This window comes from Plectropomus leopardus, chromosome 3 (assembly GCF_008729295.1).
Source record: "Plectropomus leopardus isolate mb chromosome 3, YSFRI_Pleo_2.0, whole genome shotgun sequence".
Taxonomy (NCBI): Eukaryota; Metazoa; Chordata; class Actinopteri; order Perciformes; family Serranidae; genus Plectropomus; species Plectropomus leopardus.
In genome coordinates this window covers 24856249-24880401 of record NC_056465.1, presented here as the reverse complement: position 1 = coordinate 24880401, position 24153 = coordinate 24856249, and the positions used below count along the sequence as shown (strand labels likewise).

Here is a 24153-nt window from a genome sequence, read left to right as displayed (position 1 = left end):
ATTCCTTATACACGCATGCATGTACTGCAGGTGCTGCACGCTCTGATCTCATCACGGCAACATGCAGACGCCTTGAACATCTTTCACACGCTCCCCCTGGCGTTCTTTTTGGCATTGGAGTTGAGTGATGTTGTGATTAAGTGGTTAATTAAACATCGTTAATGCGTGACAGACATCGCTGATGTGTAGGACATCAAGATGTGTATTTGTTTAAAAAAAACAAAACCAAATTAATCATTAGTGCTGTCATTCTGCCCACATGTATGCTTACTGTTATTGAACTGAGCTTATAGGTTGCTTTGTTGTGCTGGAAAAGCGGACAGATTGTTTTTGGGTATTCCCTTGAGACATTTCAATGTGTTGTACTCACAGACATGGCATGATTTAAACCAAACCACTACAGTAGATGTGAAACATAAAATAAACAGCATTAAAGGGAAGAGACATGGTAAGCAAAGGGAAAAGTCCCAGAACTAGGTGGGGAATGGAAGAAATAGTCTAAACAGGAAGCAAAGATGGGAAGATTACTCACTAGCCTTAAGGCCCAGACACACCAAAGTGACATCAAAGAGCTAGCGGTCGCAAAGCAAGATTGTTGAATTCCCTCACGTCGCCTGTGTCCGGGACATAAAGTTGCACATGAACACAATGCAAAAACTACAGCCAATGGCCAACTTGCATGTACGTTCTTCACCTGTATGAAGGGAAATATCTCCATATCAGCAGGCGCTGGTAGTCTGAATTCATTATTCAAAAGGGGATACTTGAAGACTGACAGGAAGTATTCAAGATGCTAGTTAGCTTGTTAGCACATGAACAACACAACCCAATATTAAAATGTAACTAAGCATATTAACCGTGTGTTAGCAAATGTTAGCAAAACCGTTTTCACTAAAGAGCTCATTGTCAAACAAATAAAATCTTTCCTAATATACCAACTTTGTTGTGATCTAAATCCCTCGTGACTTTAGCTGTTTGTCTGCTTTCCTCACTTCTGTTTTCCTACTTGTGTACCGAACTGAACTGCCAATCTGAGTGATTTTATTCACTGTCGGGCTCTGCCGTTTCTGACGCGATTCAAGACGCTGAATTAGCTGGGCAACTGGGCTACAGAAGCTCCCCAACAGCCCCACACTGACCGATGGCTGAATGTCAGCTTGGTGTATCTGGGCCCTTAGTTTTTCCTAATTTACAAACAGGCTCTGTTTTGCAAATGTTGTACTGAGAATGCCTGCAAGGAGAAATGTCAAAAGAAAAATACAGAACTATATTTCTTGACTTAAATTTATTCCAAGGTACACGTGGAAGTTGAGGACATTTTAATAAACCCTTAGTGGGTAAGACAAAGTCAGATGAAGCTACATGTCTACCAGTTAGGGAATCCCTCCACGGTTTTAGAGAATGTTACTGCAGGTGTGGCTAGACTAATAGTATCCACTCCACACAGGCTAGACCTTTCCTAAAAAAGATTATCAGCAAAATACAACTTGATCTGTATTTTAGAAAGCCCCCAGAAATTCAACAACATTGCAGGCTTATTTTTGGAACTCTTGATACAAAATCTGCTGTGCTATTTGGGGGTTTTATCAGAGCTAGCAATCCTATTTGGCAAGGAATCTAACTATGTCCTCCTACAGTTTCCCTTTTTTTCCACCTCCCATCACAGGCTGGACAAAGATCAAAAGTATTTGAGTCAATAACAAGACTTTGGCCTCTAATGAACTAACAGAGCCACATTAAAAGTAGTCTGTTCCTTCCTGAAAATTACAGTATATGACTGTCACTTAACCTCACCGTTGTAAATGACCATCGGGAAGCTTGTGAACTGTCTGTCCCGGGCCCTGTTGGCCTCTGCACTCTGTTATTTTGACAGAGAGCCAAATAGACTGACAGACGGACGGCCCCCACCACCCTCATAGTCCGGCTCTCAGCCCCCTTTTGTCTGCCTGTCCCGCAGCATTACCCCTATGGTTGTAGTCTCCTAATTGCTCTGAACCCTGCAGAGATGGGAGACTAAGCACAGGGTTGGGAGGGGTCTTCGGCCACGATGGGGTCCTTTTTTTCCCACTTTTCTCCCTCCTGCCGCTCTTTTTCTTTCTTTCTTCTACTCAGACTTGCAATTAAACAAAGTGTGCTCATTTGGCTAAGAAGCTGTTGTACCTCTCTACCCTCCCACCCAAGGCCTGGTGACCTATTCACATCTGGCTCTGCTGGTGATGACAGTGTCTAACAATAGTTACATGCAGCCATGCTGGTGTGTGTGTACAGATATGGTGCTCATTAGGCTTGGGCCGTATCTATTTTTTCATACCTTCATACCTTCCTGTTTCACCGGGGTGTACAGTATATGACAGTATCAGTGTACGACGTAAACACCCACCCCTGGGACCGCCAACTCAGGAGTTAGCTATGTTCTGTAGCCTGTCTTGTCAATTTTAGTCTACTTTAATGCACAATATGCTCACGAGATGTCAACAAAAGGTAGTGAACAGAGGACACACAGCCATACACTCTCTGAATTCATGTTTCTCTTTTACTTAAACTAAGACTTCCACGTCAGGGAACCAGTTGTTTTTATTTCAGTGCCCATGTTACCAGGTTAGAGCAGCCACAGTGATGGCATGGGCAGTACTGCTCAGGTGTGAAACATCTAGAGAAACTGAGGCCTTTTTTTTGCCTTTTTTTCTCTCGTTTCTTTCAAGTTTTCCCCATGATGCTTGAGCTTTTCAGAAAAAAGCGGACTGAAAATGGTCTTTTGATATTCATATTTACTCTTTATCAACATTTACCTCAGTATAAATGTCTTTATCTATCACAGATATGAGGAAATATAAGTTTATAGATTTTACTCAATCTTTCCAATTTCTGTTTCAAAATAAAAGCCCTCTGACATTTTTTTGTCAACAGAATCCTTTCAGTTGTTGACACAAGGCATTTTACTGTGAAACATTTGCAGGCCTGTGTTGTCATCGATGCAGTAGCTTATATGGCTTCATAAATGAGTGGCATATGTGCTTCTAATAGTGGAAATACAGTAGTTGTAACCGTAGACAGCTCTGCAGCTGTGCCACAACAAAAAAACATTGCCGGTGTGAACGCACACTGCTTTTGCATGCAGTGTGGCCGGGTGTAACCTCCAGTGAGACGTGATGCACACTACATACAAACATCTCGAATACAGCCTCTCCAGTATGAAGTTAATAGAAAGATGATGGTCTGTATTTTTGGCGGGATTTAAAATCACACCATCAGGATTTCTAAATAACCTGGTGTAAGTTTGAAGAAACTGTTTCATTTCAGCTTTTTTTCATCATATGAAATTAGTCATATTACACAGAAATTTGTTTGGCTTTTGGCCATGAGATGTCGACACAATTTTGAAAGCGGATGTCAAGAAACTGCAATACTAAGTCTGTTATTATCAAAATCCCTAATATGGATTTTCTTGTCTTTTCTTAGGCACCTCTGCAGCCACCCCCGGGGTCCTCCGCCTCAGTGGTGGCAGCTGCAGCAGCAGCAGCCGCGGCAGCATCTGGGACGCCTCAGTCACTGAAACTAACCTACCCAGAAACTTTGGACCGCATCAAGGAAGAGTTTCAGTTCCTCCAGACTCAATACCACAGGTGGGTGTTTTGGAGTTTTTACAGTACTTTTTTATTTACTGTGTGCGTTGGTGTTTCCCCTCAAGCTTCACTTGGTATTGCGGCTTATAAAAGATGCAAGGCATTGCGTTGCATCAGGTACAGGTGAGATGATGAAATATGGCCCAGGAAGGTCACTTTGGGTTTGGCATGAGTTTGAAGGCTTATCAGAAGGCTTTACAGCACTGTAAAGTTATCACAGAGCCAATCATTTCAGGCTCTGTCTGGACGACTGAGAGGTGAACAGCAGAAGTGTACCGTTCACAAAAGAGTCTATCAGGAATGTGCACATACATGTATTTGATTGGCTAATTAAGTGTGTTGCCTTGAATTGTGGAAGAAGTTGAACCAGGTTTTTTTGCCAGACGACGCATCGTTTTCTTGGCCCTCCCTTGCTCTACTGTCTTACACATGTAAATGCACACATGCTCATATCTCTGAGGTTATGCAAGGCTATGTGACTAACTTTCTTGGCACAGTTTGTGGAATAAAGGAGCCCATATATGCTGTTATGCTCTTTCAGGATAGACAAAATGCATATTTTAGCTTAAGTACATGAGAAGTATGCAGGCTACTCTTTTTGCATTACTGTATGGTGTGTTAGATGTGCAGGAATGTGCCCAGAATGCCCTTTGAATGTGGGATTTGGGCTGGCTGTGGAGTCCCAGCCTTCTCTATAGCTCTCTCCCTCTGTTCTCGTGGCACACCTTCACAGGGTCCCCACCCCCCTCGCTCTTCTCCCCTCGGTCTGCTTTGATTTAGTCGGCCAGAATCTCCCCTCCCTCCCTTTCTGTCCCACTTCAAACTTCTTTTGTGCGGTGCCCCTGGCCAGAGCCCCTCTAACCCCTGTGGCTATTGCTGCTTCCCTATACACACCAATTTCTGTGTGTGTGTGTGTGTGTGTGTGTGTGTGTGTGTATTTGTATTTGCTATGCAGCCTTGCAGTGCCTGTTTGCATTTTCTGGAGTGCCTTGCCAAAAATGGAGAACTTATTTTACGGGTCAAGAGACACAGATTTTGTTCCCTGACTCTCTTTAGTGGTATTTGATACCATGGATGACTGCTGCGCATTTGCTAAACAAAGTTTGATGATCCGAGGTGGTTTTCTGAATGTCGCATGTGGACTACAAATGGTAACTTTCAAGCAGCTTATCAACACTAGTCCCCTGACCATAAGATGTCAGATATAAGGGAGGAAGAGATGTTGTCAGCTTTACTTTGATAAATGTTCTGATAGTATTTTGCAATGCTCATTTCCTTAATGGTGTTGGCTTACTTTTGATATGTTTGTCCTGTTTAAGTACAGTATGACAACTTTAAGATACTGAGATATTGACTGTTTGGTTGACTGAACCTCTGGTTACTGGTTGTTCCAGATAAAGGCCTGTTTCACACAACGCATCAGGAGTACAAGACATCAGCCTCTCTGAGCAGCAGCGTGTTTCATGGGTGTGGTGTTCACACATGCAGTGTTGTTGCAACATTGCTGCTGTTGCATCATGGCCCACAGATATTACTGTATTTCCACATTAATAAGCACAAATTCCACTCATTTATGAAGTCGTACAAGCTCCTGCATTGCTGACAACATGGTCCTGTGAATGTTTCACAATAAAATGTCTTGTATTAGCAACTGATGGGATTCTTTCCACAGACACTGTCCGAGGGCTTTTGTTTTGAAAGGGAAGCAGGGTAATTGGAGTTAAACAGACGTCTTTGTCTTTCCTCATCTCTGTGACAGAGAGAGACTTTTAAACTGCAATAAAAAGTGGCATAGAGTCAATATAATCATCAAAACATCACGTTTACTGTCTATTTTCTGCTGATAAACACGTGCGTCACACGTAAAAAAAAAAACGGTGAGCCACCGTTTCTCTAGATGTGCTGCAGCAGACACGCAGCTGAGACATGCCTGACAAGCACTGCGCAGGCGGACAGTGTGCATGGGTGAATGCCAACCTAAGGTTCACCCTCGTTTTGGAACAAGCTTTATCCGCTCAGCGTTTCCCCTCACTTTGGTAATATTTTTTCCTCTTCGCTGCTGCGTTTGCCATGTTGGCAAGTCTGAATGGCATCTGAGATCTGAATTTTGCTGCCATTGGGTGAGGTAAACACACACCCCGCCCATTCTAGTCCAGAGAATACCAAAACATTAAAATACAGGCAGAGGGCTGAGTGTCTGCGGACACAGTCACCACCACACATGAACAGGAGCCGATATGTGATGATCAAGCAGGATTACTTCTGTATAGGTCTCTATTATTTTTTTAAGGAAAAAGTTACTGACCTTAGAGCCTGGGAACATGACGTCACATATCATTACGCTGCAATGACTTATGGAGCGTGTCGCTATGATGTGTTGCCTCCATGGTCGTCGCTGCTACCTTAACTGCTAACTTAAGGTCTTCCGCTAACTTAAAGTGTTGTTTTTTTACAGGAATGTAAGTATTTAGTTGTAGAGTTAAGCATGGAAGGAAAGACTTGTTCTGTCATTGGATCATCTTTACATATTGTGTAAACGGATCGTCTTTACATAGTTTTCCTGCCTGGAAGCAGAATCAAGGAAGTCATGTATCTGATTTAACAAAGAGATGGTTATCACAAAACGGTGTTTTTGCAAGTCGGACTTTTATAAACTTCTAGGTCATGTACCTAGCCATTGGTAGACTGAACATGGGCTTCTAAACATTCAAAACTTCACAATTTGGACGCAGTAAAGGCAACAACACCACACACAAGATGGCTAAAAATATTGGGAAATGTAAGGTGAGGCAAGGTGTCATGAAGCCAGTCTTCTTTTGGTACTTCTTAGGGATCCACACCTCTGATGAAGCTAATCTTTTCAATATAATGTTTCTTTGCGTCGGGTAGACGTTTTTCCCTGAATAATCCACTGTTTTTTAAACCACTGTCTTTTTTCAGCATAGTGAGTGCAAAATGAGCATAAAATAACCACCAATGCCACTACCTATTACCCATTCGTTAACTATTCGTTTGCTAGGTGGCTTCACAATATGGTGGTTCCAACAGGTTCTGACCCAAACAACACCCAATGCACTGTGTGATGACGTTGGTTGCCAAGCTCTGTACCTTAAAACATTTCAATATGAGTTCACTGAGAGCAATGAGAGTCATAAGTTATGATAATTCGTTTTACTGTCTTGACCTTAAAAGATGAAAAAATACACGATGCAGTCTGGTCCCAATTCTTCATGGATATGAAAATTTCTTAACCACAGATGGTGGAAATGTTTCAACCACAGTGGTCTGTGGAAGACTATTTGGGGTTGAAATGTTGTCATATCCATGTATGATACACTAAATTAATGGAAAAGCAGTATGGAGATTATTAACACTAGAGGTGGTGGTACTGACCACATCCCTTAGCTTGCTATCCTTTTGAAAATCGGTTTAGTTATCTGGATTAGGCTTTGGCTGGATCACGGCACTGGTTATACTGGGGTACTTAGAAATCCTGACGGCATGATTTACAATACAGTCAAAACACCAGATGCTCATCTAGCTGTGAAACTGATGCTGAGCAGCGGTGTTGTCGTTGTACAGTAAGTAATGCACAGCACACGCCACCAGAGGTCTGTCTCTATTGTTGGAACAGGCAGCTGAGCTCAGAAAAAATGATTACTGCGACTGGTGGTGATGACGTTATAGGAATTTAAACAGTCACAACTGCAGAGACCGCAGGGAAAAACAGCATATTACATTTAACTCAGTAAATTAAAGGTTTTGTTTCAACCAAACAAGAGTTGGTGACTGTTGAACGGTGGACTAACTAATTAGATGACTACCAAGATTAACTAAGACTGTTACAGTGAATTTTATTTTGTTTCTCTGGAGTTTGAATGAAGTGCATCTTACTATTAGTAAGAAGGGAATTAAGCTAGTATTAGTTCAATAAAAGGGGGAAACTTGGATTCAGAAGGTGTGGGGATGTACAGGAAGGTCGGACATTTACACTGAATTTTTTTGTTATGTGGGAGAATGGTTATTTACTCAGTGAGTCAGAGGACAACCCAAGGTTATCATTGTGTGACTATTCTTGAAAAAATTCCCCCCAAAGATACAGTATTTGCACAGCTCCTGTTAAACACCTTTCGAGCAGAACTGACCCAGACAAATCAAGGCTTTCGGTGAACACGAGTCACCCCTGGAACTGTTGGTTGAGACTGTGTGATCAGCTCTATTGGCAGCCGTTCAATGTTACACCTTGTGTTACAAAACACCTGGAGCATCGCCCTCGTGCCAAGTGCTGGTACTGAGAACCAGCGAGCAGGATAAACAATAAATGAGTGATGAGATTAAGAACACGATTGGGAGCAAGAGCGAGCTTGTGATTCCGTCTGCATCTTCCAGTTTCGATATCGCAGTGTGCTGTTCTGGCAGGCCTGGTTCAGGTTTCCAGGAAAGCTTTATCCAACCTTCCTACAAGCTCCTCCAACAGCCCACAGGCTGTTCCTAGCACAAAACTACATAAGTTATGCATACACTGCATGAGGCTACAACTGAAAACGAATACTGTAACCTTAGCTCATAACAATAGCAACAGTTATTGGAACAGATTGTGCTGTCAGGCGTCTTTTCACATATCTGTTTGATGAACGTTTAATCTGGCAGTTGGGTATGAATTCTGTAATCTTAAATTATTATCCTGTTAATACAGTTAAAAAAAAGGGAAAATATGTTTTTTTTGTTTTATCTCAAGTGAATGCTTTCATAGGTACGAACCTGTTATTGGAATGACTGGTTTTGCTTGCCGATCGTTGCCATTCTGACTTGTGATTTAGAGACATAGCAACAACTATACTGTCGTCTTTGATTTCGAACAAACCTGTTTTGAACACCTACCACTGAAAACTGAACCGCTGCTCAAATAGGACTTTCAGTGTCATTGTAATGCTATGATCACGTAAGTCTTATCACATTACAGACCTTTGTAGTCCAAAATAGTCATTACACATCAAGCCAAGTAAATTCGTTTATAAAATCAGCAATGTCACAAAGTCACAAATGACAGGTTTGCCAAGTAATGCATTTGTTATTTATGGTTTTGCTTGAATTGTTTTGTCTGATGAAAAGTAAAACTGGAATTGCATTGGACATCAGTTTTATTTTGCGAATTTTACATATATTCAGCATACTCTCAGTTTCCAGTTTATTAAGTACACTTTGCTAAAAGTAAAGCACTAGTCCTGCAATAAAGCCTGCAATAAAGCCTGCTTTAATGGTCATAATGTTCCATTTTTGTTTGGAGTTTTAGAGAGGTGTTGATTCAACTTTATGCTTTTTTGGAGGCTGTTGTTTGTGGGGCTGTTGAACTATATTGCATTATTTTATTTGAGAGGTGTTTCTAGTATTTTGTCCACCCAATTTATATCAATTATTGTAGACCATATATTAAGCCTCATTCCCACTGCACAAAAAACCCACAAACACCCGCTGACATCTGTCTTTTTAATGCAATGGGAATGCGTACGATTGGAATTCACACTCGGGTCAAATAACTCTGCAGTAGACATAGGTTTTCATCGCCTCGGGCTCCGTTCAGCATTGATGGGAACTCAACACCCGGGTGAATGCGGTAATTTCAGCTCCGTAACCGGCAAGATGCAATGTGGTGCCATCACTAATTGCTGACCATCTCTTCCTAAGCAGCGCTAAAACACAGATTCAAATATATCTACACCGAGTTTGAAAGGGGGACTTAATAAGTAAAGAGAAAAATAACAAGAAGCAACCTCTTAAAAATTTTCAGACCTCTATTCCTGCTGCTGTCTGCTGATTACCTGTTCTCCTGCCTGTCCGTGACATCGTAGGGACACACCAACAAGACAACGCACACACACACACGCCAGCTGACAGAAAGGCCAGCTCGCTCTCCAGTGGTAACTTCAGAGACAGTGGAATACAGCCATTTAGCGGGTTTACCCATGTTTAAAAAACCTTTGTGCACCCACTAATTGCAATGGGAATGAGGTATTAGTTAGGTGTCCTAAAAAGTAGCAACTGAGTTTTTTTGCTAGTGTTGGACAAATGTTTTGACTAATATATTTCTTACTCCTGTGCTAGTGTAATTTTAAATGCATTTCGAATGCTCGCGGCTGAAACATGGATGGAAATGGTTATATAGCTTTACCTTGCTTTAAGGCTTTTTGAGTTTGTGTGTACGGCAATCACCAAGGAGCCCAGTCATGCATGTCAATTTCTCTTGAGCCATATGCTTCTTTCAGCTCATAAAACCACCATTAAGTTGTAAAAACAGGAGTTACCCTTTAATATCGCAAGCAGAACAGTAAACCCACTAGATTTTTTTCCATAATGTTGTAACTTTTAAAAGCTGTTGGATGTTAGCTTGCCAAATGTTAACCCTTAAAAAAGCAGCAGTTTTTTGGACATCCAGACAGACAATGGTCAGCGGGATTAGCGGCGGCCTTGTTTAGTCCTCCGGCAGACAAGTCAGAGCACAGAACCACATCTGATTGCATCCTTCACCTTCATGTAATCAGACCCACTTGTGCACTATTCACACACTGCAGGGAGAACATGACCTGAACGCCCACAGAGAGTCAGACACAAACACACTGACCCATTCAGGCAGACTCCCAATCTGATGCATGTGCTTAACACACACTTACACATGTACGAGCCTCCCCAATTATCTCACACACAAATAGATGTTGTCTAGAAATAGCAGGGCTTAGTTGTGTGTTTTGTCTGCAGCAAAGGTGGCTGGATTCTGATAGATGTTGGATTAGACGGCAGGAAAGAGACGGAGGGAAGGGATTAGCACTGATGAGCTGCAACTGTGTGTGTGTGTGTGTGTGTGTGTGTGTGTATGTATGTATGTGTGTGCGTGAGCAGGAGGCTGGATGGATGGGTGGGTGGCAGGCAGGGTGTATTTCTAAATTTGTGTGCCGCTTGTTGGTTTTTGGTGGCATGTGTGTGGTTGGTATGAAGGGATGAGAGATTTCTAAGGAAGCTAAAGAAAGGGAAGGGTTAATTAAAAGGTCACTGGTGGGTCAGCTGCTCTGCTTTACTGGGTGTGTGTGTGTGTGTGTGTGTGTGTGTGTGTGTGTGTGTTTTAACTATCTTAACGGGCTGTAATCAGCAGACTGAGGGGAGATGGGAGGAGCTGCTGACACAGGACTCTCATTACTGTAATTCTCTTTCTATAAACACACACACACAGGTTGCATTGTGTGTGATGGTGTGCGTGTGTGTGTGTGTGGTCTGTAGAGTAAGATAGGCTCTCCACTTGCTGCTTACACTCTGCCACTCATCACTTACTAGCCCCTCCACTCATCTCTGCCCAAATACAACACGGCAGCAGAAACTGCCGCACACACATTGACACAAATTCATTTTTGTTTTAAAACAACTGCAGCATTTACATCGAGCATCGACACTACTCGGGTGTTTTGGGACCATTAAAACAAAGACCTTTGAAAATGCTGCTCACTGCATTACAGTTTAAAATCTCGGTTTTAGTCTGGATTGGCAGAAACGATGACACAGACACCCATGTTTGCCTCTTGATCTGGTTTCATCAGTCACAGCTTGTCAAATCAAAACATAAATGCCATATGTCTACGAACCTTTTGTGATTGTATCGTTCCTGTGTCGGAACTTCTTTTTCATTGCACCTTTCCCTCCGCTGATGATGTGCTGATACACACAGCCAGTACCGGTCCAATATGTGGCCAAATTTGCTTTATAACGGTTTGTTTGTAACAGTTCCATCACATTGTTGGTCCAAGCAAAGAAATCTCTGGTTTTACATTTCTCTATCTCCATAGTATTTCCTGTAACTAAGCAACCAAACTGGAGAGTAGACAGTGTGCTTCCTGTTTATAGCAGCACAAGCATTCCCAGTGTATATGAATGGTCACGTGATAAGCTTTTTTGGTGTTTTAATATAAAGGGAGATTATTTCTGTAACAGGACGAGAAAGCTCATGTGCACAGAGTTTGTGGATGCAGCCTAAGTGAGAGTGTGTGAAATATTTGGCCATCAACCTCTCAACCTCTACAATTTTTATTCAATAATAAGCAGAGAGAGAGAAAGAAAGAGATTTATTATATTGGCCAGATGTATCTCTTGAAGACAGAGCACATCTTGAACTTGTGTTTGACGTCTTTCATAAGAAAGTGAGTGCTTAGACTAATCAGTTAATCATTTAATTGATTAGTTTTAAACTGTTAATTATTGTGCAACTAATTAATAATTGATTAATCGCTTTGAGTGATGTTTTTCTGTTCCTTGTTTCCTCCATGGATATTCCTGAATATCTATCTTAACAATAGACATTTAAGGACATCTTCTTGGACGTTTAGAAACTCTTTCGAAGAGAAAATTGACCAATTAACAATGAAAATAATTGTCAGCATGCAGCCCTAATACTGAAATAATTTGACGGTTTATCAATTAGTCAACTAATTGTTGTTTTGGGCTTTTTGTTAGACAAAACAAGACAATTTTAGACAATACTTTGACTCTGGGAACATGTGAGGCCCTTTTTTAACTACTTTATGATACTTTATAGGCCTAACAATTGGTTAATTGTCTTTTTAGATATGTCAGTAACAGTGCTAACCGTTCTTACATCAATAACATTAAATTACATTTCCATTCCTAATAGAAATGCCTTTTCATCAGAGCTGAGTAGTGTTTGGAGGAGGCTGTGAAGCGGAGTCAGTCGGTCTGGATTGAGTGCATGTATCCAGAAATGGTGTGTGTGTGTGTTTGTGTGTGTAGATATAATTAGATAAAATCGTTAGGAATCCCCTGTGTTTAACTGTCTGTCTGTCACTCCCCAAATGATGAAATTATATTTGCTTTAGGGAGGGCTGACAGTTTGTCATTTGTTTATAGTTTTGTGTGTATTTTATTTGTGGGTTGGTTTTTGTGCTACAATCTCCCCTGTTTTAATTCTGTGTGTGTGTGTGTGTGTGTGTGTGTGTGTGTGTGTGTGTGTGTGTGTGTGTGTGTGTGTGTGTGTGTGTGTGTGTGTCAGACATTTATGAAAGAGCAGCCCTTACAGTGAGTCTGGCAGCAGAGAGGGGTTCGGTTGGCCTGCTATTGTGCGACAAGATCCCAGCTTTGTTGTGTGTGTGTGTGTGTGTGTGTGAGTGTGTGTTTGTGTGTGTTTGCTCTTGTACACACCCTTGAGAGATGATGAAAGAGTACACAGGCGAGTTGGGTGGGTCCCCGGTGTATATGTTTGTGAGTGAGTGTGTGCGTTTGAAGAGAGTAGAGAGCGGGAGAGAAACTGAAGGTTTTTCCAGTGGAGCAGAGAGGAGAGGTTGATCAATAGTTAATGTGATGTAAAGTGAACAGTCACATACCTACAGGCTGCCGGGCTAAATGGTCCTGACATTGTAAAGGCACGACAGTGGTGCAGTCGTTACATGGCTCCCATCAGTGTGTGTTTAAGTGTGTGTTGTTGTTTTTTTCTAGCTGGTAGCTCGGTATTTGTATAGCACTTGTGTCAGCTATGATGCTTGTTTGCCAAGACAACAACAGGCTCCAGACTGCAGAACAAGTTCAAGTTCTGAATTGACGGTGAAACCAGACTTGGTAGCAGCATGTCAGGAATTAATAAGGATCAGAAGGTTTAGTGCCAACTGATTTGCCAGAAAAAAAAAAATTTTAACACTGAAAATGTTCCTATTTTCTAATAATGATGATTATCAGGATGGATGATTTTGCTGTAAAGTAAAGCACTGAGACAATTACTGCGTTTTAATTTATATGAAAATGAACTGATAACAGTTGAAGTAATCAATTCTGCTCTTCTGTTGGGATTATTTGCTGTGCTTCTCTGTTTTGATATAATTTAAAATTGAATATTGGGTATTGAATTGTTAACTGTAAAACAAACATGTCTCCAAGCTCTTGGAACTTTTGATGAACATTTCGTAAACCATATTATTAATAGATCAATCACAAAGATGGCAGACTGGTTGTTAATGAAAATAATCATTAGTTGCAGCCTTAGGCACCTTAGTTTTACTAATGATTCCAATCAAATGTAAGAATAACTTTCCACAAAAATCTTTAATTTTGAGGGGAAAAATCAAAAACTCCACAAATTCATCAGTGTTCAATTGTGTCTTTGCACAAGTTTTGTTGTATTTGAATAGTGTTAAATTGCCAAAATTATGACTTACAGTATATAAGAAAAATATGATAAATGAAGAGTGAGAATGTGATACTCAATGGTACACACACTCAAAAGTCATGTTTTAGAGCTGCACATAAATGTTATTTTTTAATAACAGAGTTTCTTCTAATTATGTTTCTTGAGTATTTGTTTGGTCTATAAAATGTGAAAGTCCACAGAAGAAAAGGTCCAATGCAAAGTGACTCAGTTAACTCTCATACAAGACTTAATAAACCAGAAAATCTTCATACTTGTGAAGCTAGAATGATAGAATTTTGGGCGTGGTTGTTTTTTTTTTTTAAATGATATCACATATAATATATCCATCATTCAACAAATCACTGTGGTCATATCACAGAATACAAATGTTTTCATGACCAGTCCTGTGTAATGTATTAATATTATAACAATGTTATATGAGACTGGATATCATCTTAGATTTTGGAAACTGTAATATTGTAAATGATATTTCCTGATTTTCAAGGCAACATCACAATAAAGTGCTGTAATTTTCTACCAGACTGTTCTAGCTGTTTTCTTCTTTACTTTTACCCACTTAGTGGTTATATCGACATTAATGTTAAACAATTAATTAAACAATCTGACTGTGTAAATGTTTTGTGAAAACAGCAGTAGTCAAAACAACAATATCACTGGAATATCAATATCAAGATATTAGGTAAAAAAATATTGTGATATTGACCCCCCCCCATATTGCCAAGCCCCTAATGTCATGGCATTGAACCTTTATGTTGGTCAAGTCAGTTTGCCCATGCCTCACATTTGAGTCCCCTCTTCTCTGTGACGTGTATTTGTTCAGACCAGACTCACAGTTAAAAGGTAGCAGGAGAAAATGAACTTGAATTGCAGTTTGGGATACCCCCCCCCAAAAAAAAGCAAACCACTGTATTTCAGCTGTATTCTTTACAGGAAAAAATCCACTTCTGATTATTTTTCATCAAAATTATATTATTATTATTATAATTGTTTTATCAGCTGGCACCAACTTGTTTAATGATTATGATTCTGCAGTCACTCTGATGCCTTTTTGTGGAAAGAAAATTAATGTCCTCTTGAATTACGTATCTGTGAACACAGTTAAAATATTCTCAAACAACCAAAAGCAACAGACAAGTGTTTTATAGAAAAGAAAAATTGAAAATGTCCTTGTTCCCGAAGCAAAATAATCAATGAGGGAATAGTGAAAGTGAAAGTATTTGTTAAGAAGAACGAACACTGGAATAGAAAGACCTGACATTTTTACAATACCCAGTAGCCTGTTTCATACACAGAGACTAAAAAGGCAGTCGGCACTTTTCTACAAAGTGCAGGATCTTAATTAGATGCTTCACTGTCTGTAGGCTCTCGTTAGTGAGTGTGAGTGTGAGTGTGTGTGTGTGTGTGCGCGGTGTGTGTTCATGCCTGTGTTTATTTAGCAGGTTTGTGTGGGTGTGTGCATAGCTACTGTATGTGTGCTCACGTGTGCATTTTCTTTTTGTGTGCCTGCTGTATGTGTTCTAAGTACGTTGGTTTAGTGTGTGCAAGAACACACACACAAACCTAAATGCCTCCATGCTCCAAGTGGTATGTTGGTGTGTGTGTGTGTGTGTGTGTGTGTGTGTGTGTGTGTGTGTGTGTGTGTGTGTGTGTGTGTTTATGTGTGTTCAGTAGCAGTGCAGCACTGACAGAGCTGTCTGAAGGCTGGCAGGCTGCAGATTTGTAGCGCATTCGGCTGATCATCTTATCTCCTGTCACCGCCAGTGAAAGATTGGAGGAACCGAGCCCACCGTGGCTCTCTCACTCTCTCTCTCTCTCTCTCTCTCTCTCACACACACACACACACACACACACACACACACACACACACACACACACACACACACACACACCAACATACCACTTGGAGCATGGAGGCATTTAGGTTTGTGTGTGTGTGTGTGTGTGTGTGTGTGTGTGTGTGTGTGTGTGTGTGTGTGACACAGAATCTCCTTTTTTCTTGCTGGTTCTTTCTCTCTCTCGCTCGCTCACTCAGTCTTGTTTTTTCTCTGTGTTGCTGTGTCTTTCTCTCCATCCTCCAAACCTCCCCTCCCTCCCTCTCTCTCAGTAAATGGTGCTGAGCCAAAGACTAATTATTACAGGCAATCATTTCGACATGAAATACCCACTTCCTGCTCACCGCTCTCCTCCCCTCTCTCCCTCGTTTTCTTCCCCCCTCTTTTATGCTCCTACAGTCACATAATGGCACACAAACACACACACATACATGCACACACACACATACACGCAGAGTAATTTAATTCCTTGAAGTCCATTTTGTGGGGAATGGTTATTTCTTTCTGAGTGCGACCTTGGGGTCTTTCCTGTAAGCACAAGAAGTGTCCGTCTGCACACTCTTTCTTTGTGTGTGTGTGTGTGTGTGTGTATGTGTACATTTGCTATGCAACCTTGTAGTGCTAAAGTGCATTATCTGGTGCGCTCTGCCAAAAAAAGGGCTGATTTTACAGGTAAAGAGACATTGATTTTTCTCCTGACTCTCTTTAGTGGTATTTAATAGCATGGCTGACTGCTGCTCATTTGCTAAACAAAATCTGATGATCCAAGGTGGTTTTCTGAATGTAGTATGCGGACCACAAACGGTCATTTTCAGACACTTTAAACTACACAAGTGCCCCTGACCTGCTGTGAATCCTGTAGTGTAAGAAAGAATGCATCCATGAACCATAAGTTGTCATTTACCATTATAGCTATGAGCTTTACGGTGAATAGGTCGGTGGGGATGTGAGATGCTCTCCTAGATCTGCTGGATAACCGCTTTATGCTTTTCAGAGGACGCTGCTGTGTGGCGCTGACTTTGTACAGAGGAAGTGACCATACAGTTGTTTTTTTTTAGGCTAGGGTGCATGGACAGTTAAATCATTTAACATCTAGAAACCATGGATTATCAGAGCTATCCGAAAACTTGGATGTTAATAAAGCAGCAGCCAACAATGTAAGAGGAAGGGAAAAAGGATTACATTATTGTGCACAGGTTAACGGAGCTGATGGGATCACATTTCACTTGAGCTGTATCGTTTGTAATTCCGTGTGACTAATGAATAAATGATTGACTGATGTATAGGTGTTGGCAGTTTTATGGCTTTATTTGATAGGTGAAGTAGAGGGAAATGAGGGGAAGGAGAGATGGGTTACAGCATGCAACAGAGGTTCTGAGCTCAACAGGAACCACTGGAGGACATTGTGATTATCAGTTAATCTTTAAAGTCGTTAATTGAGCTAGATTGCCAAACATTTTCTGGTGTATCTCAGCAGATGTGAAGATTTCATGTTTTTCTCTGTCTTACAATAACAGACTCTGGATTTTTGGAGTTTTGGTTGGACAAAAAAATGCATGTGAATCAGTCACCAAAGGCTTAAGAACTTCAACTTTTTCTTGTTTTGTTTTTACATTTTCTAAACTAAAGAACTGTTGTCAGAAATATCGCTTTTTCATTACATATCAATTAAAAATAACTGAAACAGTTTCAATTCTCATTTTCATTGGTATTCTTACAGCAGCTGCACTTTCTGACTTTCTCTCATTCTTAATGTTTTCTACATTCTGACCAAGAAAAGAAGTCATCGTTGTCATGTTATAGGTTTGTGATATATATTTTTAAATAATAAAATAAATAAATTGTGTGTCCTCGAAGTTCATTTTTCCCATAGCATTGAAAATGATATTGAATATTGGTATATTTCAAGGTGTTCTATCAAAGTTAGAAATTCCAGCACAGTGACAAAACTAAAGAATTAGGTGATAAATCAATAATTAACTGATACATTACTTTTGAAAAGACATTTTAAACAGGAATTCCACAACAACCTACTATTATCTGTATCGATCAATAACTGTGTGTGTGTGTGTGTGTGTGTGTGTGTGGTCCTTGCTCTGCTTTTCTAAGCTCATCCCAAGTTTGTGTTGTGATGAACACACTGACGGTCGTGCACACAAACACACATACAGTCACATTAGTCCTCAGCCCAGCTGTGAGTGACTTCTGCCGAGAGGCAATTCCACTGTAATAAAATCTATAGGGTGGGTGGGAGGTGTGGGGGGGTTTAATCCTCACCACCCCACTCACCCACCACCTCCACCGCCCTCTCCCACTCCTCGCTGTGCTTCTCTCTCTCCCTTTCTCTCCTCTCGTCCCTCTTCTCCTCAACTGACTGGCAATGATAAATGAGTCAATTATGTGTGTGTGTGCACGCGGTGCTGGAGAAAGGGAGCGGATGGGGCCGTTATTACCTGTTGCGGCTGGGGGTAATGTTGCGGTATTAATCATATTCTAATTTTCCTCCGCCAAACGACCCCCCCACCACCACAACCACTACCACCACCTCCCTCCATCCACCTCCAATGTCCCACCTCACCACACCACCACACCGCCAACCCCCCCATCAATCTATCTGCCGCCTGCAAACAAGTCAGCGTAAACTGCCGAGGGCCTGAAATATACTACCTCTCTGGGGAGGGAGGGGAGAGGAGGGGGAGTCGGAAGAGATGGAGAGAGAGTTGTAGAGCTAACAAGGGAGGGTTGGTGTGCTTGGACCTGATACATAAACACATTTACAAATGGAAGTGTGTCTGTGTGTGTGTGTGTGCGTGTGCGTGTGCGTGTGCGTGTGCGTGTGCGTGTGCGTGTGCGTGTGTTTGCACATCCAGTCATTGGCATTACACAGTTTTAGAGGACACCAGGGACAGGTTTGGTTGAGACAGACAGAAATATGGGACACATGGAAGAGGTGTTTGGCTGTGTGTGTGTGTGTGTGTGTGTGTGTGTGTGTGTGAGTGAGAGAGAGAGCTACCACGTCAGGTCTCGCTGTAGCCGTGGTAACCTGACATGCTCAAAGACTGAGCAACAGACACAGGTCATGTCCTGAACGGAAGAAGAAAGAAGTGATTGTTAAAGCAGAAAAAGGCAGATTTATTACACATCCAGACAGAACTGGCACTTTTGACCCACTTAAGGCAGAAGCTTCGACTCTGGTGAAAACTTGGCAGAGTGTGCTGTCGAAGGTGAAAGAAGGGGGAACGGTCAGACAGACAGAGAGACAGACAGACGGACTGGCTGGTAATTGGGGAAGCAACAAAATGAGGATGAGTGGAGGGCACATGGATAGATTGAAAATTGTCCAGAGAGAGAGAGAGGAAGAGAGAGACACCTTGGATGTGCCTGCCTGCAGTCTTGGCTGGGTTTCAGGCTCCAAGCGTGACTTCGTCTATTTCTGCTCTGCTCTGAGGTGATAATGGGCTGTCAGCACCCCAGTCACCCTGCTCCCTCCTCCCCCACTGAGTGTGAGAGAGGAGAGAGTGAGGTGACGGGAAGAGAGAACGAACGGGGAGTAATTTGTTGTCATGTTGCTAATTGCATTGTGTATTTTTTACATGGGATATGATACAAATCAAACTCACCATCTTTATTTTTTTCTCACTCTTCTCTCTTTTTGCAGTTTGAAACTGGAATGTGAAAAGCTGGCCACAGAGAAGACGGAGATCCAGAGGCACTATGTTATGGTGAGACACACACACACACACACACACAAACACACACAAACACACACAGGCCATGTCTCTCCACAACAAGTGTAGTGCCAAGTCCACTAAATCCCTTTCATCTGCTAACAGCTGCCAAACAACACCCACCAAAAACCACACGCAAGACCACACACACACATATTATAGGACTGCAGAATAAACAGCACTTACATGGGCGTGCAATCCTGTGCTTGTGTTTGCACGTGTGTCTTCTGAGATCTGTACTCCTGGGCTGTACTGCTGATGTAAAGCTGTATGGTTGGTGCAGCGTTTGTGTTACATTTTTACTGGTTTATGTTATCATCAAAAAGGTAAACTTTGGAGTTTTTCACTTCCAGCAGATGTCCAAAAGTGTAGCGGTTTAAGATCCTCAAATGTGGTTTGTTAAAGTTAATAACTTTGAGCTTTATGCCTTGTTTGTTTGTTTGCAATTAATTCCTGCTAATCTCTGAGATTTCGAATGCATTTGTGAAATTCCTCCTTTTGTTTAGTTTTTTGGTCTGGAATTTGCCTCGAGTAGGTTAAAAAAAAACAAAAACTTTTGCACACGATTTTGGACTATGTTCTGTATCACAAAAAGTAAGCATAAAAATAAATTAGCTAACATGAATGCAAAACAGCTCTGGATTTTTTTCTAAGAGTAAGCTGACATTGGCAGTATGCTAGCTGTATATCATACAGAGTACATGCATAGTGGGTACTATGTGTTTTTTTACAAAATGTGTCACAACACTGGCTACAAACCTGACTGCCAACTTCCTCACTTATTTTTTCACCATACATTATTGGTCTGTACTGCCCCATGCACATATTCTACAAGACTGGATGGCAAAAACCACTCAGTATTACCTTTTTTGCCATTTCAGTGGTGGCTTTTTTAAAAAAATCTATCCTTAAAGAGATGCATCTCCTTGCATTGAACACTAGAGGCGTACTCCATAAACTATACGGAAATAAGGATGTAAAATAAAACTCATTCGCAATGAGGCGTGAGACTGTTGGTTGTATAAAACAAGACATTTGAGTTTGTCATTTCAGCTTCAGAGAAAGTGTAATTTTTCATTATTTTATGCCATTCTAAAGATGAAATGATTAACAGGTTATTTAAAACATTAACTGACTAACTGATAGTGAGAATTAACATTGCAGCCCTGTACTCTACCCAGTAAGCTATGCAGACTTGTAGTTGTTTCAGTGTCGTGTCGCTGGTTGTCAGTCATTCCCTCCCACACTGCTCTTTTAGAGGTTAGTGTGATACTACTATGCATTCTCTGACACTGCTGCTTAATTTGCCCATTCATTGTAGATATTCCTCTAAAGTTTGAAGCTTTTGCATCTCATGATGGACAGACGAAGTTATAGAGGTAAAGTGTGACTATTATTTGAATCTCAGAAACATGGCAGAGACACTTCTTAAAATATTTTACAGAAACATTCAATTTATAGGCCTACTATTGCAGGAATGTTTTTTGTGTGTGTGTAAACATAACATTGAAACTAATCAGTGTGGGAAAAACTATGTATGCACACTGTAAGCTGCTGTTCTAGGCTCTTGTAAGAAGTTTCATTTGTTGTAATGGAAAAGCCGATACTTCAGAAAGCTAACTTTCTGTTCAACAGAAAACAGGCAAACCAAAGATTCACCAGCTTTTGAAATAATAATAAATCAGACTTAAATAGCAGTTTTTTGTGTCCTCAAAGACGCTTTAAATAGGGAAATATTAGGACTGGGTAAAAAAATCGATTCATCAATGTTTTTTTTCCAATTTAATATCGATTCATAAATTCCTGAAATCGATTATTTTCCGTTGTAATCACGCCCCGCTCCCGTTGGGGCAGTGTGAGTGCCGCTGGAGTGTGATTGACGTTTTTGACCCCCCAAACAACGTCTGTTGTTTATTCATTAAAATGGTGATAGTGGCACGAGGTACCAGCATGTTAAAATCAGCGCCCACAACATTAAAAGCCGACGTTTGGGTACACAAAGTCGAAAGTAGCTACGTGGTGTGTGAGCCTCATGAGTCAGTGTTAAAACACTGCAACAATATGACGAACCTACGTAACCATTTGAGCCGACACCACGCAAATGTTTTGCAACCGTTGCTAACACTAAAGCTGTGGATCACAAACAAATGCAGGTAGACAAATAAGACATAAATGTTTATTACTTTTGTTAAGTCTGGCTCAGGCAAAAATGTGCACTTTTCTGTACTTTCAATTTATTTTAGTTTTAATTTTTAATCAATAAAGAATAATGTAATGGTAAAATAAGTTTTGGTGTCAGTTTGTTCTAAATCAGTACAGATAATGCACGCTTTATTGAACACATATCAGAAGGTATTCCAATGAATTATCTGAATATTTCTGACATCAGAACTGAAGTGATATCAAAGCAACTCGATCAATATTGAATCGAATCGAATCGTGACCCAAAGAATGGAAATTGAATTGAATTGTGAGGTTCTTGACAATACCCAGCCCCAGGAAATATAAGCACATTAAAAAAAATAACAGTCAATAAATTGTCAATAAAATAAAGTGAAAGATTAAAACTGAATTGAGCAGACGATGAAATGAGCATTGTCTACCAGGGTTTTGTTTAGCCATATTTGCGTTTTTCAATGGCATGTCCACAACTTTCAGACCTGATTGCTACCTCACCTGCATTCAGATATTGGCCGGTGGCTTCAAGTTGCAGCTCAGGAATGTCATGAACACAGCAAAACATGGAGAAAAAAAAAAGAAAATACACAAGGGTAGATTTTCTGCAGATAAATGCACCATCACACATTTATAGAGGGTCATAAGTGATGATCGAGGGGGATTACTTTTGTATGAGTCTACACATCCAGCAAAGTATACCTTTAATGTGCTTCATCTGCAGTCATACCATTCAGAGGCAGCACTGTGTGAATAACTGTGGCTTTATGATTGTAAAGGAAACATGATCAGCAGATCTTTTTTTCTGGATAAAGAAAAGGCTAAAGCTCTTTGCTTTTCTTTCTTTCTTTCTTTTTTTTTTTTTAATCTGCAAACCTCCAGCCTTGATTTTACCTGTGATCAGAGCCACACACTACCTCAGCTGACTGACTGTAGGCTGCCCAGAACCCGCTCTGCCAAAAAAGAGCTATGTGGCAATCTTGGCACGAAGCGGAGACTTGTGTGGGGGGGATCGAAGTTTTAGTGATGGGGAAGGGGGGGGGTAGCTGGCATCAAGCGCAGGCCAGGTCTCCTTTCCTGGCTGATGATTTGGGTTTGGACGAGTTTGGATGTTGCTAAGCAACAGGCGAAACTTGGCACACCAACTGCCAAGCAGAGCCGCCAGCTGCCAGGAAAGGCGTCTTTTATGGTGGCACACACAGTGCACGAACACACACACTTGCAGGGAAACATGCACACAAAGCACATAGATACACACGCCTACACAGTTGCAGGCTTGTGCTACAAACACACACACCTGCACACACACACATGCGCGTGCTAACTGCCAGGAAAGATGTCTGGAGAGAGAGGACCCCTGCCATCTCCTCTCCCATCCTGCCAGCCTGTTCTGGCTGCCTAGCTGCCAATCTCCTCTCTCCACAACCAGCCACGCTGAAAAGCAAATGTCAGCCTGTCACTTTTCAAGGCATCTGACTTTAAAATGCTCTCCTCTTTCGTCCATCTCTGAAGGTAGAGAGAGAGAGAGAGAAAGAGAGAGAGAGGGAGGGAGAGAGAGAGAGAGAGAAACCCTCACCTGTCTCTCTCTGTGGCACTCATCTCCTCCTGCGTTCCTCATAGCTCCTTGTACTTTCGGGTAAAAGCCAGGGTCAAATAGCTCACATTAGACATGATTATTGCAATAGTCTGTCACCTTCCTCCGCCCGGCGACAATTTCCCTGCCTCGCTTCGGGTTTCTGGCTTCCGAAACGCGCCTCAGGGTCATTTTAGCGACATTGACTTTTAGAGGAGTCAAGGTGAAATTAGTGGCAATGTGCTTTTAGGGACATATGTGCACTTTGGAGTGCACGTGTGAGGGCTGGCATCGTCTGAAGCAAGGAGCAAGAAAAGATTTTGTGAGTAGTTCTGGGCGCACGCTGTTGAATTTGTGTAAAAACAACGACTGAATTGCCAATTTATGTAAATATAACACCACACATAAAATGAGGCAGAAATTAAATGTTTTGAGCCGTCATCCGCTCTTGCCTTGAAGAAAGAATATTTGTGGGTTTTTTTGTTTGTTTGTTTTCTAAGATGTCTTTAGGCAAAAGGACGGCATTATTCATTTTTTAAATTTTCTAACAAATCCCATGAAAAGATCAAACCCCACAATATTTTAGTCTGACTTCTAATACTTCCAAATCCTGAGGACGTTAATGTTTTAAAAACAGGTCACAAATAAGTTTAATTTCTAAAAAAGGCTCAGTAATTTCCTTAAACAGCTGGGCACCACAGTTTTTTAGAAAACTTCAATAAAACAGGAGTAAATAGTGTTTTTTGGGGGGGACTTTTTTCACATAGTACATCTTTGGTGTGCCAGTGAGTATTTTAACATGTTTGTGTAGGTGAGATCAACTGCAGGATTAATTTATTGTTGGTTTGAGGCTTTTTGTGGGATTTGTTCCACAAATATAGAATATCACCAGAATTTTTTCCTAGCCTGTTACGTTTTATCATTTGTATCACTTCTGCATTTTATCTTTGTGCAGATGAAATAAAACTAAATAGCGGCATCTATTTTAACTGCTGGGATGCAAATAATTCCAACAGTTAAAGTGGAT

At 41.1% G+C, this 24153-nt stretch overlaps 1 protein-coding gene across 5 annotated transcripts in view; it reads left to right on the top strand.

Annotated features, from left to right (window-relative positions):
* Window positions 1–24153, top strand: part of tle2a (TLE family member 2, transcriptional corepressor a) — a 51148-nt gene that overhangs the window by 10767 nt on the left and 16228 nt on the right. For all 5 annotated transcript variants that reach the window (XM_042481401.1, XM_042481395.1, XM_042481389.1 and 2 more), the window contains exons 2-3: window positions 3460–3623; window positions 19309–19372. In XM_042481401.1, coding sequence (XP_042337335.1) covers window positions 3460–3623; window positions 19309–19372 — 228 coding nt within the window. The remainder of the gene's footprint in view (window positions 1–3459; window positions 3624–19308; window positions 19373–24153) is intronic.